The 17470-nt window shown below is 41.0% G+C and overlaps 1 protein-coding gene across 2 annotated transcripts; it reads left to right on the top strand.

Moving 5' to 3' along the window:
- The first annotated feature begins 326 nt into the window (after positions 1-326).
- BRD7 (bromodomain containing 7) lies at positions 327-17010 on the top strand. 2 transcript variants are annotated; one of them, XM_063312670.1, is made up of 17 exons: positions 327-426; positions 2654-2862; positions 3898-4027; positions 5303-5360; positions 6909-7053; positions 8539-8649; positions 9333-9514; positions 10030-10153; positions 10386-10461; positions 11511-11618; positions 12056-12188; positions 13243-13354; positions 13973-14035; positions 14972-15083; positions 15168-15311; positions 16020-16163; positions 16822-17010. In XM_063312670.1, exons 1-17 carry the CDS (start codon positions 369-371, stop codon positions 16884-16886), a joined length of 1974 nt encoding a protein of 657 aa, XP_063168740.1. In that variant the 5' UTR covers positions 327-368; the 3' UTR covers positions 16887-17010. The 2 variants fall into 2 exon arrangements, with proteins under 2 accessions (XP_063168740.1, XP_063168741.1); XM_063312671.1 differs by lacking the exon at positions 327-426 and adding an exon at positions 429-521.
- Positions 17011-17470: the final 460 nt, after the last annotated feature.

The raw sequence follows: 17470 nt of genomic DNA, 5'->3' as shown, positions 1-17470 counted from the left end.
TGCAAAAAAAGGAAAAAAGGCGCAGCCCCTGGAAATCCACGGGAACCTCCCGGCAAGGCTGCCTTCACACGTGCACCGGCTGCACGCGGCACATCTCCCCGCAAGCCTCCGCGCCGCAACATCCCAGGCAGCCACCAGCGGGCGCCAAGAGGGGCTTGCGTGGCGTCTCTCTGCGGCCGCCTCGCGGCCGGCTTCCTCTTTGCAGCCGGCGTCCGGTCGGGTTTAGGGCGGAGAAGAGCGCGGAACCCGGGAGCTCCGCCTCGTGGGCCGCCCTTCGTTTTCCTTACCTCCTTGCCCCGCCCTTTCGTTCCTCTCGCGAGAGCAGGCATCGCGACTGGGGGGCGCGAGGCTGACGTCACCGCTGCCCGATGCGGGCCATGGGCAAGAAGCACAAGAGGCACAGGGGGGAGAAATACCCGTATGAAGGTACGGGCGCCCCTCCGCGCCGCCGTGGGTGGGGGGAGAGCTGGGGCGGGGGCGCCTTCGTCTCCTGTCGGCTCGAAGCCGGGCTGCCTTCCTCGGTGGGACGCCCCCTGGGTTCTTGACCTGTCAGCCCGCTTCCCCTTCAGCCTTCGGGAGAACTGCAGTCCCAGAATCCCCTGCCACAGGGAAGGAACCTGCAGCTCCCAGAATCCTCTGCCAGAGGGAAGGGAACTGCAGCTCCCAGAATCTCGTCAGAGGGAACGAAGCTGTAGCTCCCAGAATCCCTAGCCGGATGGGGAACTGTAACCCCTGGGAACTCTGGGGATTTTTGTTCCCCCACATCTAGGTAGGAATTCTGGGAATTGTATTTCCGGATTGGAAGAGCAAGCATCAGCTGGGTGGGAGGAGCTGGCCGGTAGCTGTATTTCTGGTACAGCTGAAGAAGGGCTGCTGCTTACATTTATTGCCCTGCTGCCATGATGGGGAAGCTGAGGTGCTCCCATGGTGGCTTGACTACAGTTCCCAGCAGCCCCAGACAAGAAGGGAGGGGTAGTCCTGCAACCTCAGGAAAGCTGCAGCCTTCTCCATATTTAAGATGCAGCCCAGTGCCTCTGCTTCCCCAGAGGGACTGGACTATGGCTCCATCGCCACCCAGAGCTGGCTGGGGGATGATGAGGGGTGTAGTCCCTCCATGCCTGGAAGATGACCTCTTCAGGGGGGCTGAAATGGATCTAGATCCATACCTGTATTTATTTATTTTCTGCAGGCCTTTACAGCTGATTATGTACTTGGTATGCTTACTGATAAAATACATCTCTCTCTAGATATGCAACCTATAATTATCAGTGTACATGCACATTTGATTATATAACACATACGTCCCACTGTTTCTTTTGTGTGTTTGCACATAGAAACACCTATGTATCCGTATATCTAACTGTTTGACAGCCAGTGTGATGCAGTTGTTAAGGTGCTGGATTAAGAGTGGGGAGACCCAGGTTCTAGTCCTCTCTTAGCTGGGTGATTTGAAGCCAGTCATTCTCTCGCAGCCCTGGACTGGGAAGTCAAAAAACATCTACCTACCAAGCCACACTGGCCCAGCATGGCAGAGTGTGGTCCATAACTTGCAGAGAAGAAGTCTTCATCCTGCAGTCAACAATTTGGGCTGACAATATCTAGCTGGATCATATGCATATGCTTTTTGTATATACACACACAAATCTATATTTTTCTCTGAGTGTGCTCCTCTTCCATACTTGCATTCATTTACATGATTTATTTATTTCTGTTTCCTGGGGTTAATATGGTGCTCCAATCCAGCAGGACTCTGAGCAACATAAATTCCTTTCTTACAGTAAAAGGGGTTAAAAAACAACAGTATAATAAAGTAATGAAACTACAATAAGAAACAATGGGGAGAAAAACCTAAAATAGGAACTAAAATGACTGGGCAAGGGTGGTATTTCTAACAATATACGTATGTGCATCATTTTAGGTCTTTGTACCTCTGTGCATATCTATCCATGCACCTGTCTTTGTTAACTTGTATTATAGACATGTCCCATCTGTATCACATAGAAGTCTTCTCAATTTCTGCATCCTTCACAAAGCTTTTCATTGGCAAGGTTACCTGAAAAACTTCATTATATTTCACTTTGGAGTGAAATTTATTTTTTTGGAATGAATCTCAGTTTTCTAGCTTCTTTTCTATGAAAGTAATTTAATTATGACATCGTATATTGAATTTTTCATTTTTCTCAAGATATTTGGAAAACAAAAAACACAGAAATATCCGTACTACATCTCTGAGCTCAGGAGGGAATATCACATTAAACAAATGTGCTGTGGTTTAGGGCAATGTGTGAAATTTGCCTCTGTGTTATAATGATAACTTTGGCTGGTCACATTACAGCGGCTAAACATTGCTTCTTGCGCGTTCAGATAACATAACTTAAATCTGCATTAAGGTCAGTGGATGAATGTAGATTCTTGTATGACTGGCTGAATTATTGCTAAATTCTAGTAGTAATTTGAAACCTTTAATGTAAGTCTGAGATCCATCTTAAGAGGTTTATGCATGTCTTAATCTGCTAATTTTTTCATCTGTAAGTAATGTAATTAATCTTAATAAATTTTGAACTCATAATTGAATTGATTAGATGTTATATTGCAGGATATTTAGAAAGAAATAAAGCTTAACCAGGTGTTCTGCTATATATGTGTCTTCAAGAATATGTAGAAAAACCATTAAAACTTGTGTTGAAAGTGGGAGGAAATGAAGTCGCAGAACTATCTACTCAGAGCTCAGTGCATGATTCAACCCTGTACGAAGACAAAAGTGAACATGAAAAACACAAAGACAAGAAAAGAAAGAAAAGGAAAAAAACAGAAAAACAAGTTCCTGGTGAGGAAAAGGAAAAAAGAAAGAGAAAAGTAAAGGTAATTCTTAGAATAGTTGCTTGGTTTACTTTAAAATGTAAAAAAATGTTTATTTGTGCTAGATAGTTTTTTGAGATTATTAGGTGGGGTATGAAAATAATCCAGAAAGAGCTTGAAAAGGCAGAAAGTCCCCCTTTCAAGCATTGGTTAAATTTAAATTAATAGGGTATTGTGGAAAGCTCCTTTATTTCAGAGAAGGCACATAAGGAGAATTTGCGACCCTTAGATATTTATTTTATTTATTTATCTTTACTCATTAAACAAATGTATAAGGCTGCCCAACTGACATGGTGACTCCGGGCGGCTTACAGAACTAAAAACCATAAAAGCACAATAGACACCCGCCGGCGGCAGCAGACACACTCATATCAGCCACTTGGTTGGCTCCGAAGCAGCCTGGGGTCCCCAGGCCCACTGACAGAACCACGTCTTCAGGGCCTTCTGGAACAGGAGCAAGGAGGGGGCCAATCTTATATCTGGGGGGATGATGTTTCAAAGGGAAGGACCCACCATGGAGAAGGCCCTTTTCCTTGGCCCCACTAGATGTACCTCCCCAACTGAAGGGACCCTCAACACACCCTGCTTCCCCGCTCTGGTGGGCTGGGTGGATGTAACTGGGGAAAGGCGGTGCTGCAAATAACCTGGCCCCATATTGCTAATTTGTGACTCTTCGATATTGCAACTCCCTTGTTGCACATGCTGACTGAGGCACAGTATGCACTGGGATTCAGTATCTGCAAGCTCTCCATTTTCCAGATGCTTGAGATCCTTTTATATAGGAAGCAGCACAAATGGGTCTTTGCAGCAGTAATATACATTAGCAAATCATCTGACCTGGTATAACACAGCTTCCTGTATACCTGTGAACAGTGTTGCTGTAAATGTTACTGAATGTTCTAATTAATGCAACTACAGTGATCTACACCAAATGCTACAGATGTATTGTTTAACTTAAGTCTTGAGTAAAGAAACTGCAGTTAACAATTTGCAACCAGTTGTATTGATGTTTCACAAGGAATTTGTTTATTTCTTCAGGAAGATAAAAAAAAGCGAGATAGAGACCGGGGTGAAAGTGAAGGGGAAAGAGAACTTAAATGTCAGACTCCTTTAAGACTGGAAATGCCACATGAAAAATCACTAGCAAGCAGTTTAGCGAAACAGGAAGGTAAAAAAAAACTTTCTCTTTTTTATGTTTTTGTTTTTAAGCCAAAAATCATTAATAAAATAATTGTACTAAACCATAATTAGTTATGTAAAAATTGGTAGCAAGATAAATCCTAAGAAAGCATTGTACCAACTACACTTTGTCATTATCTCCAGGAAGTTACTATGTCATTTTTACAGCCTAAAACACATTGGCAAATTCCTCTTTCTAAAATTAAATAAATGGATGTTCCAGATCATATAATGAAAAATTTTGAGCTATAGCAGCAGCTAGTCTTAAAATGCTATCCCTCTTTTGGGGCTTCCTGATCAAAACCACCCTTCTGCCAGGAAATACGACATGGAAATACTGTACAGGTAGTCCTCAATTAACAACCATTCATTTAGTGATGGTTTAGACTTAACAGTGACGCTGAAAACGCAACTTGCAACCGGTCCTCATGCTTAACTACTGTCACAGCATCCCCATGGTCATGTGATCGTGATTCAGGCACTCCGCAACCAGTTCACATTTACGACGATTGCAGCATCTTATGGTCACACGACAGCCATTTTCAACCTTCCCAGCTGGCTTCCAGCAAGCAAAATCAATAGTGAACCGCATGATTCACTTAACAATCATGTGATTCACTTAATTGCTGCCACAAAGTTGGTCATAAAATTGGGTCAGATTCACTTAACGACTGCATTGCTTAGCGACAGATTCCGGTCCCAATTGTGGTCATTAAGCGAGGACTACCTATAACAAACAAGGCACACATTCTAGAGAATGCATTGTGCTACACTTCCTCGAGTTCATGGCTAGAGAGAGGATACCATCTACAGCACTTACTGTGTTTTTAGCGATGGCTTTCAAGGAAGTCACATGAGCTAAGATGAACTCACTAGGTTTTGCTGTAAAGCCTTCTTACTGAGTAGATGCGGCTGGGGTTAAATGGGCTCACTAATTTAACAAATTTAGTGGGCAGGGGGAATGCAGTCCCTGTTACTATCAAACAGGAGGATTGGAATAAAAGAATGGTACCTCTTCCCCCAGAGAAAGAACAAAACTTTTGCTAGTTTGCACAGCACGTGGAAAGATCCAACTCAAAGTACCTTCACTGATGGGGAAACTTTGTTAAAATAACGAAGGATAAGCAGACTTCTTAGATGTATCTCATCGTCTTTGTGGTGCCACATAGTCACTATTTAATACGAATCTCTTTCCATCAAAATACGGAGTGTTCTTTTAGCACGCTTGAGTTCAGTTTTTTTTCCTTTCATCTTTTTATCTTAGAAGTGGAACAGACGCCCCTTCAAGAAGCTTTGAACCAGCTTGTAAGACAACTGCAGAGGTGAGCTCTTGTCAGGCTTTGCATACTAATGCTGTTGCTTGTAGGAATTAGTAAAGAGGTTAATGCTTCAGTCATCTCAATGGCCAAAGCTGGATAAAAGTTGCACACTTTGGGGATAACTGCACATACCTCTTATATCACCTGAATTTTTATATTCACTTTCTCTCTTAAAAAAAAAAAGGTCTATTGAAGTGGCTGTGCTGGGTTTATAAATTGCTTACTCTGAAGTAATCCAGGGAAATTATATAGATTTCATATAAGGCCACAGTGAGAGTGAGTGTTTTACGGTCTACGTTTATCTTGTTCCAGAGGATATTTATAAAAGAAACCTCTCAAAATAATTCTCTCAATGAACTTACTGAACTTTTCTATCCCCCTAAATATTCCTGTAAATCCAGAATACATAGAGGACTGCAGCAATTGGAACCAATTATTCTTTTTTTGAAGAAGATATATAGCCCTTGAGTGGGTATCAGGATAAGCATGGAAATATATAGTAGCTATGGAAAGAGGTACATATTTACTTTAACAGTTCGGAGGCTAATGTTGTGAGGCCAGAAATCAGGCCACTCGTTCAGTGACTGTTCAAAGTTAGAAAGGCGCTGAAGGAGGAGACTTACAACCGGTCCTCGAAGTTGCGGCTGTCGCAGCATCCCCTCAGTCACATGACCACGATTTGAGTGCTTGGTGGCCGACATGCAGTTACAACGTTGCAGTGTCCTCCGGTCATGTGATTGCTATTTGCAACCTTCCCTACGGGCTTCCCACAAGCAAAGGTCGCAAGTCACGGTCACTTGACATTGCACTTAACAACTATGGGTGATTCACTTAACGACTGGAATTGCCATAGTAAGTGCAGTGTGGTCATGTGACATTTCACTTAACAGTGTCACTTAGCGACAGAATTGCCAGTCCCCACTGCGGCCGGTAAGTGAGGATTACCTGCAGTGCACCTGGCTACGATTAATCTGTGCCGCTCGGAGCATCTTTGTCTGGAATGCTAGAGCTATCCTGCCAACTGAAGTGGCGGGAATGAGGAGAAACTGATGCCCGCAAGCTAAGTTTTAGCTTATCTTAGGGAAGCTTGGAGAATTGGAGTTCAAGGACCCCTGTCTTCTCTAATAAAACACCTTGTGGCCTTTAGAGTGCTGTCCGTTTTACAGAACAGTTCACATTTAAAGGAGAGGAAATTATTTTGCAAGTATGTAGTGGCCTTGTACAAGAAGCTCTTGATGTCAAAATGCATCATTATATTTGAAGGAGAGGTAGAAAAATGCAAAAACCTGTAGTTTGGTTTAGAAATCTCAACCGCATTTTAGCAATATACTCTCAGTCCAAACGTGGGTGTGAGGGATGGGGACAGAGATATTTCTAAATAAAAACTTTAAAAAAGAAATTAAAATTGGGATAAGGCCAGAACTGTTTCTGGTTTCACCTTAGTTTTCCACTTTCTTTTAAGCTGGAGTCGTGTCTCCTTTTGTAATAGTAAACTCTGTTCTTTGTTATAGAAATGAACCATGAAGAGCTGTTCTTTTCATTTCTTAACAGAAAGGATCCAAATGCTTTCTTTTCATTTCCTGTGACTGATTTCATCGCTCCTGGCTACTCCATGATCATTAAACGCCCAATGGATTTTAGTACTATGAAAGAGAAGATAAAGAATAATGGTTACCAATCCATAGAAGAGCTAAAGGTGCTTATAATATATATCTTAACTGCAGTGAGAGGATTAACTGTCAACACTTGCTGGTAGTAGCAATTGTGATGTGCAGAGTTTTTAAAAACATTTCTTTTACTTGGAGACTGAACTTTCATAGTTTTTGAACATAGAATCAAAAATGGTTTTAAGAATTTTTCATTCCCTTTGCTTAGAGAAAGGTTTTGAAGATTTCTTCAGTAGTACTTAAAAAAATAATTTGCAAGAGGTTAGGGTTGGTGTCGATTGTTGCAGAAAAAGAAAGATTAAAAAGCCAAAATACGTTTTATTAGAGCTTGAGATATTCTAAAACAAGGTGGCCAGGGATTCACGTAAACTTACCAGAGATATAAGTAGACTTTATGTGTTCGATAGAATAATAGATCGCTAATAGTAATGAAATAATAATAGTGAAAGTTCAGTGACTGTTCCCAATCACTTTTCTGCAATATACTTACTACAAGGATTAAGCAGTTGAAATTCAAACAAAAAATACTTCAACTAGAATAACAGAGAAAAAAATATTTGAGTTTTGTCTTTTTCTTGAGAGGAAAAGAAAGTTGAAAAAGAAATCTTAGCACATAATCAATGCTAAATGCCTTGTTCCTTTGCATTGCCCTTATAGCTTTCAGGATAAATAGTTGCTTTATTGGGACAAATTGTGAATGGGTGTATATGCATGCATATGCATGCTCTAATATTAAACTTGCCTCCTTCCAGTTTCTGAGCACTGCCGATTAAAATGCTCGTCTCCCCACCACCCTTCTATTTGTACACATTAAAGAGAAATGTAAGACTTTTGTGGTGGTGCATTAATGCATCCAACCTGACAAAACAGCTCTGTGATCTTTGGGGGGAACTGTCTGTGATGAATACCGCCTTTATCAGTGCATTAATACCAAAGTGTAAAATCAGAGGTCTGTCAGAAGCCCTTCTGGCCTCCTATCAGATCTGTCATCTTTGAAAGTTGTCAGCTGTTCACCCAATATTTTGGCAAGCTGATGTCAAAAGAGAAGGGTCTTAAATCCCACCTAAAGGCTTGGCCTGTCATTCTAGCTTGAAGGCAACATAGAGGTAGCAGCTGTAATGCTGCTGCTCCCACTAGACAAATGATCCCTTCTACACATTCTTGTGCCTGCAGTAGTTGAAAATGAAAGGATTGTGAGAGGCACTGTTGGAACAATAGTGTAAGAGCAGATATTGCTGCTGCCTGCTTTCATTTTGCTCTTTGCTATTGGGTTGTTAAAATAGGCCATGCCCAAGTTGAAACTTGAGAATGAAGAGAATTTGCAAGGACTTGTACCTGTATGATGGATCAGGTATCTGCGTGATGAATCTTTTAGAAATACTCAGTACTGTCAGGAGACTTGCTTAGTCTAATCTGTCTAATAAGCAATTCAGATTCCATTGCTTGGCATGCATTTTCTAGGCAGCCTTCCCAGAATTCTGTGCTCATGTGCCATGATTTTTTTATTTATGCAGGACAATTTCAGACTGATGTGCACAAATGCTATGGTCTACAATAAACCCGAGACTATTTATTACAAAGCTGCAAAAAAGCTCCTACATTCAGGAATGAAAATACTCAGTCAGGTAATTGATGGAAGGAAGAATGAAGTTTTAGAATAATGATTTTTTTATTGCTGCGTGGACTACAGATTATTTATAATGCGAACCATTAGTCCTGTTGGCATGCTATTTGAAATGCTGTATTAGTACCTGGCTATATTACTGCAGCTGATTTCATCTTCAAGAATCATTAACAGTCCTAGGTATGCTTCCAAAGAGACAGTCCCACTGATATAAATAGCTCATTTGAGTAAACTCATTTGAAATTGTGTTGCCAAACATGCTTTACAGCAGTGTTTCTCAACCATAGCAACTTTAAGCTGTGTGGACTTCTACTCCCAGAATTCTGGGTGTTGAAGTCCACACAGCTTAAAGTTGCCAGGGTTGAAAAACACTGCTTTACAGATTTAATTATTGGAATCATTTGGAGAGAAAAATCAAGGCCTCTTCTAAAAGCCCCTTGCTGAATATATATATATATATATATATATATATATATATATATATATATATATATATATATATATATATATTTATTCAGATTTTGCTCCCGCCCATCACCCCCCAGAAGAGGGTCTCATTCTTAAAAATATGTACTTTTTAATGGCTGAAAATCAGGCACTCAATTCATTAAGTTGCACTTTGCCCAGATTTTCCAGCTAGTGGGAATAAAATGGCAAATTCACATGTGTGTATTGTTTTCTTAGGAACGAATTCAGAGTTTGAAACAAAGTATTGACTTCATGGCAGATCTTCAGAAAAGCAGGAAACAGACAGATAAAACCGGTTTGCAGTCTGGGGGAGAAGATGACGACGGTCTTGGGAAAGATGCAGACTCCACGGACGCAGACCTCAGAGCCTTTAAAACTCCCAGCAAAGAATTCAAAAAGTAATTATTCCTCCAGAAGCTGAGTATTTCATTTCAGTAAAATCAGGAGCTGGTAGCTGTGCAAGACTGAGAGCCAGTGTGGTGTAGTGGTTAAGGCACCAGGCTAGAAACCAGGAGACTGTGAGTTCTAGTCCTGCCTTGGGCACAAAGCCAGCTGGGTGACTTGGGCAAGTCACTCTGTCTCAGCCCTCGGAAGGAGGCAGTATTGTTTAAAAATATTCAAAACCTTTCTCTAGTTAGGTTAGCAAACCCAGGGGTAATGACCATAATGAAGCCAGTTCCTGACATGTGTCCACTTCACTGGCCAAATGTGGGATTTCACCTTTTTAATTGATGAAGAACTTGGCAGTTACCAGTTACTGTTACCGTGATTGGCATTTACCATTTCTAACATTCAAAGTCCAAAAGAGTGTGAATTTTTCTTATTAAACCAATTTTAAAAACTTTACGTACTGAGAAGGAACATAGTAGTGCATGTAGGTTTTTTATATCTGCTTTAATGCCTTTTTTTCCAGAAAAGAACGAGATCTACTGGAAGAAAAAATTAGGAATAGCAATTTAGAGAGGGAGCAAGAACTGATTGAACGTATAATTAGAGATTCGGGAGGAAAATTAACCAAACGTTCTGCAAACACTCAGGTAAGCAGACAAAAGTTGCCAACATTTATAAAACTTAGTTTAACTTCCAGTGTAAGTCTCTTTGACTTGACAGTGCTTTATATCCTTAAAGCACTGTCCATCAACATCTTCAGAATCTCTGTTAACTGAAACAGTTAGCAAAAGAACCTACTAAGTAAATAATGGCTCGTTATTGTACCCACTTTTTAATCTCTGTGCAGGAGACCTGCTTTAATAGCTTGATCTTTTTCAGTGTGAGTTTGAGAGAAGAAAACCTGATGGCACAACCACTCTGGGACTTCTTAATCCAGCAGAAAATATAGCAGGAGGTAATAATGCGTGTTAGAGCAATTTTAATACCCTCCCTTCTTGGGGATGTTTATGAGCGATGGGCTTCTTCATTTAGAAGTGGTACTGAGAACTGTTCCTGTGGGTGTCTTGGAAAGCCCAAGGAGCAGATAACCCATCTCTGATATTAGATATACCTTAATCCATTTGTCTTTCAAAGGAATGACATTTGATTGGGAAAATAGTGACCTCAGTTTTGGGGAGATGTTTTTATGAATGCTGTGCTAAAATGTAAAGTCTGATCCATGTGGCTATGCTTCCGTTCCGAAGGACACCTTTTAAATTTAATAAAACGGGATACACTTAACCATTTCCATTATTTAATTTGAATGCATTATAATACGCTTTTAGCAGGGTTTTTCTTAACCTAGTGCAGATCACAAAGACCGAATTTGTTTTTCCCCCAAAAAACACCTCTTATTATACAAAAATCTTATTTAATCTATACATTTCTATGTTCTATGTCTGTATTCCTATCTCTGTGTTTGTAGCGCTGTGTTTTCCTATTTTAATTTACTTCCCCCTCTCCTCCCCCCTCCCCTTGAATGAGACTTTTCTCTCCCCACAGCACTCACAGTTCCCTCTTTCTGGAGATGGTTGTGGAGCTCTGCCCCTGGGCTGTCTTCCTGTCAATTCCTTCTTCGCCACGCCCACGCTTGATTTCTGTTCAGTTTGGGAACCAAAATTGGGACAGACTCTCCAATGAAGGAGAAGATGGGGCTGTTTTAACCCTTCTTCCCAGGCACCATCAAAACTCTAGATCCCAGGAGGGAAAAGAAATACCTGCTCACTCGGGGTGGTGAACTCACTCTTCTACATGCACTTATTATAATGTTCAAATCAGAGGCAAAAGCGTTCCTAAGAAACTATTTCCCACAATTTATTGTCACAAAAGCATGAGAAAAATCTAATGCTCAGGAAAGACTGGTTGCACACATGGCATTAGTATGATGGATTTATTTCTGCTTTTTATAAGGAACTTTCAAAATTGCCTCTCGGATCCTTATTCCCGTCTTTCTTTTGATGTTAGAAATGGGCCACAGCTCTGTGAAGCTGGGATCGGCAGCCGGAAGACTCCAGTCAGGTGTCAATACTCTACAAGGGTTTAAGGAAGACAAAAGGAACAAAGTAACCCCAGGTAATAGCTATTCCTATACTAAAACATCCCCATTTCCCATAAAAAAATGAACTTGGGCAATAAGGAAGGTAAACGAAGCAAGCTCCAGTCCTTTTGGAAGTAACTAAAGTGCCACCTTTCCTCCGTGGATCGTTTGTATTCTGTCTCAAGTAAGAGCCAGAGTGTGCTGCCTCTTCTGCACTAGAAGTGGAGTTGGTGCACAAGTAGGCCTGGCATCAGAGGCCAAAAAAGAGGTCTTAATCATGGCCAGAATTTAAACCAAATACCCTCTTAACACTCCTAGCTTAACTTGTGAGATTGGACTTGCTCTTCCAATGAATAATGGATGCTTTTGAAGAAACAGCATACTAGTAAAAGCTTTCTATGTCAGTATCAAGTGTTCAGAAAGGATACCCTTATATGCAAGATAATTAATTCCTGCTCTCTTTTCCCATTAGTGATGTACTTGAACTATGGGCCTTTTAGCTCATATGCTCCAGCATACGATTCTACATTTGCAAATATTAGCAAGGATGACTCAGATTTAATCTACTCCACTTACGGAGAAGATTCTAATCCAGGAATTTTCAAGTAAGTGTTTCAGCAAGTGAGAAGATTCCCCGTTATTCTTACGCTTTGTTTGTTAGAATGAGAACCTTTTAGACACTTTCACATTAAATATGCTTGTTTTCCCTTTACTAAGAAAAGAAGGGACACTGGACACTTGACCCAAAGAATGAGAGAATCTCACTTTATTACTCACTTTCTACCAAAACCCAATCTTTGTCCTGTATTTGTCTTTCTGAAATACTACATAGTGCATTCAAAAGCTATGGTACAAGAAAAGAAAATCTATTTTAAAACAATCTAACTTGCTGTTACAAAATAAAAAACAAAACCGTGAAGGGAAAATAGGTTTTTGTTGTTTCAATATTGTCAGTAGAACACAAAGGAGAAAATAAAGCCGAGTAATTATTGTGGCTGTAGAATAGTCTTCCATTGCTAGTTATTTTGTGATTCTAACCCCATGCTCCACATGGACAAAATACAATAGGAATTATGGTAGTCCGTAAAGGAACATGAATGTAAGACTTTGTGCAGGCTATACACCTTTTTCTGCCCTTCATCTTAACTTGTGCTCAGATTTATTAGGCCAGAATGCGTGAAATAGTTCCTGCAAACATTGGGAAAGTGCCTTTTAATGTACCATTTAACTATTAATATTACGTAGTTCTGCAGCTCCATAAGCAGTTCCCTTGAAGGCCATGGTTGCTTCCTGTAACTCGCCTCATAGGTTTCTCTATTATTTAGGTTTAGTGTAAGGACAAATAATGTCCTGTAGGTGCTGTTCATCTGTTGAGTTTTTTATCTTCTTTTACTATGTTTTCCTTTAGCATCAACAGGATACAGAGATAAGATCTCTGCTAAAGGAACCTGGTCATTTTTACCACTGAGACAATGACTTGGTACTTGATGAGCGTTCAATTAAAAAAGAGATATCCAAGTGTAATGATTTTTTTCTTTTATTGTTACCTTTTAGCCTGGAAGTTAATTTCTGGCCCACAGTAGTAACTTGGTTATGTGAATGGCAAGTTTGCTGTAAATCATTGTTTGTTGTAAAGTAATTGCGTTTCCTTGCTTTTAGCATCAATGAGTTTTTGGCAAAGTCTCATGATTATCCTGGTCTCATGGCTGATAGCTTGCTGGATGTCTTGACGCAAGGCGGGCATTCTCGCACCCTCAGGGAACTCGAGATGGTGAGAACATTTACATGTTTATGCATGTAAACAGCAGCTTAAAAGTTGTAGCGCTAAGATTTATGCTCAGCAGGAAAATGAAATCTTTCCTTGCCTATCATTTCTTCATTAACAAAATTAGGACTAGCCTATTAATATTCAAGTGAATGCTTGGGGAGGGTACTGAGGAACTCTCTTTTTTTGATGTAGGATAAATCAGGATGGCTGATCTTTGCTCCTGCATGGAGGAAGGGTTACTATTACGGCAGTAGGAAAAACCCTGGGATTATAAAGGAGGGCAGCCCCTACTTAAGAATAAAGCAAGACCCTTATCAAAAGTGTTTGGCAATGTAATTCTAAAACCCAGTATTATTGAGCTGTGCCCCAGGTACAATTTTTATTTTGCTATATCATTAGCTGGCTGGGTGACCTTGGGCCAGTCACCTTCTCTCAGCCCAACTCAGTGCAATGTAGTCTAGCCTCCTTGTGGTGCACCCCAGGCAACGTGACTTGTCACAGCTAAATAGTCTACACATCTGGCTGCTGGACCTCACAAGGATTTCCCAGCAAGAAAAAGCAGCATGAACACCAAACCGCTATGCCATACGATAAAAAAAAAATTACCCGATTCTTTTCTAGCTGCAGACCACAGAGGAAACAGAACGCTTACATGAAAAGACCGATACAACGAAAGAGATAGAGGTGACGTGGTTATAAATGTGGTTGTTCTGGGATTGGTGGGGTTTTCAGCCAGGGGACTCATCTGCGCACGTACAGTTCTCTGCTTCACCTCTTCATTTGGCTCATATATACAGTGACCATACATACTTTATTCTAAAAGACAGTCCTTTATTTCAGAAAGCTGTCCTTTAGATTTTTTTTTTTGAAAACCCACTTTTGTCCTTTATTTTGGTCATTTAACTTTTACCGTACGAACGGTACCACTTAACACCGTGCCTTTCACATTCATGTGAAAAATATGGAAAAATATGGCCTGGACTGGCTTGATACCTCATGCTGTTGGGCTGTGTTTCATTGAATTTTCACTGCCAATTTTTCTCAGAACTCCACCGCCTGAGTTAGTCATCCTGCTGTCTATTGCAGGGCTGGAAATGAACTCTCACCTCTTTGTTTTAGCTACAATGCAGAATGACAAGTTATCTTGTAAAGCTTATCATAGTGCCATTTTCAGATTTTATTTGAACTAAGCAGCATTCCCCGGTACAAGCTTAAATACTTAAGTGTTTATAACACCATCAAATGACTCTCTTTTGCAAAAGAGTAGGCAAGTAGGAAGGCAGACTTTTTCTGGTACGGATTCATCACTGGGGTGACTAGTTCTTAGCCCATCGTACTCTCCTAGCGAAAAGATGAGACTTTGGAAGCTCTGAAGGTGTTTAGTGGTCAGCTCATAAAAAGTTGAGGACACAATATTCCTAGGCATAACAGCAGGCTGAAAGGTCTGCATGGCTTGGATAGTGCAAGGCCTGCCCTGTCTCAAGGGAATGGAGGATTAACTTTGTTCCTTTAAACCATTCAGTTTCTACATCCATGTTTTGAACTGACATTGGATGAAGTGCGTTGTATAAATTTATTTTTTCCTGGATTTTAAGACCATATATTTTTTCATATTTCTAGATTATAGAAACAGATCCAGCCAAGTTTGACTCTTGCCTTAGTAAGGATAGGCTTACAGCATTGAGAGCAGTAACCAATTTTGGGGTGTCCGCTGAGGAATTTGATTCTGAAGGTGAGTTAACATTACCTCGCAAGGCTTTGTGGCAAAACCCAGCTCAATTAATAATGAACCGCAGCTTCATATTTCATTTCACAGAAGCAGAAATATTTCAGCGAAAACTTGATGAAACCACAAAATTGATTTGCGACCTTCAAGATGCTCAAAATGAACGGTTGAGTACAAAACCTCCACCTAATATGATTTGTCTTTTGGGCCCATCTTACAAGGAGATGCATTTGGGTAAGAATGTTATGCTCTTAATGCATAGTATAAACTTCAAAAAGCTGCTTGTAGTTGATATTCAATTTATATAGCCACTCCCATGCCAGGCAACTCCGAAAATTGAGCTCGTTGTATAGTTTTGTAAATGTTTAGTTCTATATAAAGCATTCCCACCCACCCCATCTTCATGTTGCACTACTTAGACTAATTATCATCAGAGCACAATTTGGACATACTTATTTACTAATGAAATGCCATTTTGTAGAATGGTCTTCCATTGGCCATGCTAATTATGGGAGGAACAGACAAGTAGAACAAGAACGGAGGCGAAAACAGATAAATGTTAAACCTTCTAGAACAGTTTGGACTTGTTTTCATTGAGGCTTCCTTTGTGGAATCACCAGGCTTTGAAAATGTATCAAGAGGGAAAATGGTCCGGCACATTTTGCTTTCACCTTTATTATGTCCCTATGCCCGTGTTTCTCAACCTTGGCAACTTTAAGATGCATGGCCTTCAACTCCCAGAATTCCCCAGGCAGCTTTGGTGGCTGGGGAATTCTGGGAGTTGAAGTCCATGCATCTTACAGTTGCCAAGGTTGAGAAACACCGCCTTATACATTCCAAATGTGAACGGCTACCTTGTAAAAACACACACAGATCATTGAAGTTGAAGTTTCAAGTAGCCTTACAAAATGCTACATCAGTCTATTTCTGTCCCTTTTTCAGCGGAAAGGGTGACCAATAATCTGAAAGAGCTTGCACAACAGGTGGCCCCAGGGGACATTGTGAGCACGTACGGAATCCGTAAAGCGATGGGGATTTCGCTCCCTTCGTCAGAAAGGATGGGCAGCTTTGTGGACTTCACAGAGGGTAAGTGATCGCGGTGTGGACAACCATTGGCTGCTTACGAACGGCTTTGCTATGGTAACCATACCGTGTCAAGTAGCATGTAGAGTTTACTTAATGCAGAAAAGAATCAGTCACAGCCTTAGTATGTACTTCCTCTCTGTCTGAATGGGGGCCAGGCTAGAACAGTGTTCTTAAATCTGAGTTTGGTGGTTTTCCTCCACACATTACTCATTAACTCTTTGGCAGTTCCGAAAGTGGGCAATGTGTATAAGGGTATGGAGCATGAAGCCCCACATCCACTTACTATAAATCCCACTGAACTCAGAGGGGCTTACTAGTAAATAGATGCATGCAAAGGTAACAATGTCCTTGATGAGAGTTAAGACTTCTGGTGATTCTACACATATCGGAGTAGTTTCCTTGGCAACAGTGCAGAAATGGCTCATCACTGTTGTACCTCCTTTCAGGATCTCTAGTGACCTCCCATTCTGTCCTAATCAAGCATTAACCCTGCCCAGCCCTGCTTAGCCTCTGAGCTCAGTCAAGGTTAGAACAAGCACGGTTGAGCTGGCCCGTACTTAGGATGGCTAATCCATGCTAACAACTAGTTCAAAAATAATTTGACCAGCTTCCCAAACCAAGCAAGCAAGACCATCAGTGGCCTTTCATATTTTTCCAGATATACAAGACTCTCCAAAGGCTGTCACTCTCATTGAAAACGAATGTGAACCAGTTGCCGTATAAAGCATCAATATTAAACGTTCCCTCTTCAGTGGCGGGCAGTAAAATTTGCTCCATTGCATGCACAGGCTGTTTGTATACATTTATCTGTTAAATATTTGAATTCCTAATAAAACTATTAAAACCATACTGGTCCTATTCTAATTACAGATGGAAGAGATACAGTGTGCTTTAAGTAAAATGTAGGCATGTGGGAGCAAAGAAATGATGGGGGTTTGCACCACCCATTGGAACAGCAGGTTTGAAAAGTTTCTGAATATTCTGGGGACCTCCATGGCCCATACTGTCCGTTAGGGTAGGAATAAGGACACCCACAGCTAAAACTTCCCTGTTTATGTTCACATAAAGCTTGTTCTGATTATCCAGACCTTGTCAGGCTACTGTATGTAAGACCGAAAAAGAAGCTGGCGAGAAAATATTCAAACTAACCTCAACGTGCGTGTCACTGTTGTTGTTTATTCGTTTAGTCGCTTCCGACTCTTCGTGACTTCATGGACCAGCCCACGCCAGAGCTTCCTGTCGGTTGTCAACACCCCCAGCTCCCCCAGGGACGAGTCCGTCACCTCTAGAATATCATCCATCCATCT

This window comes from Candoia aspera, chromosome 11 (assembly GCF_035149785.1).
Source record: "Candoia aspera isolate rCanAsp1 chromosome 11, rCanAsp1.hap2, whole genome shotgun sequence".
NCBI lineage: Eukaryota > Metazoa > Chordata > Lepidosauria > Squamata > Boidae > Candoia > Candoia aspera.
Note: the sequence above shows the minus strand (reverse complement) of the source record. Positions and strands in the feature narration are given on the sequence as shown.

Coding starts and splice junctions, on each gene's coding strand:
- BRD7 (XM_063312670.1), top strand. CDS start 369: ATGCGGGCCATGGGCAAGAAGCACAAGAGGCACAGGGGGGAGAAATAC. Junction 427..2,653: donor GGAGAAATACCCGTATGAAG/GTACGGGCGCCC, acceptor TGTGTCTTCAAG/AATATGTAGAAAAACCATTA. Junction 11,619..12,055: donor AAGGAACAAAGTAACCCCAG/GTAATAGCTATT, acceptor TTTTCCCATTAG/TGATGTACTTGAACTATGGG.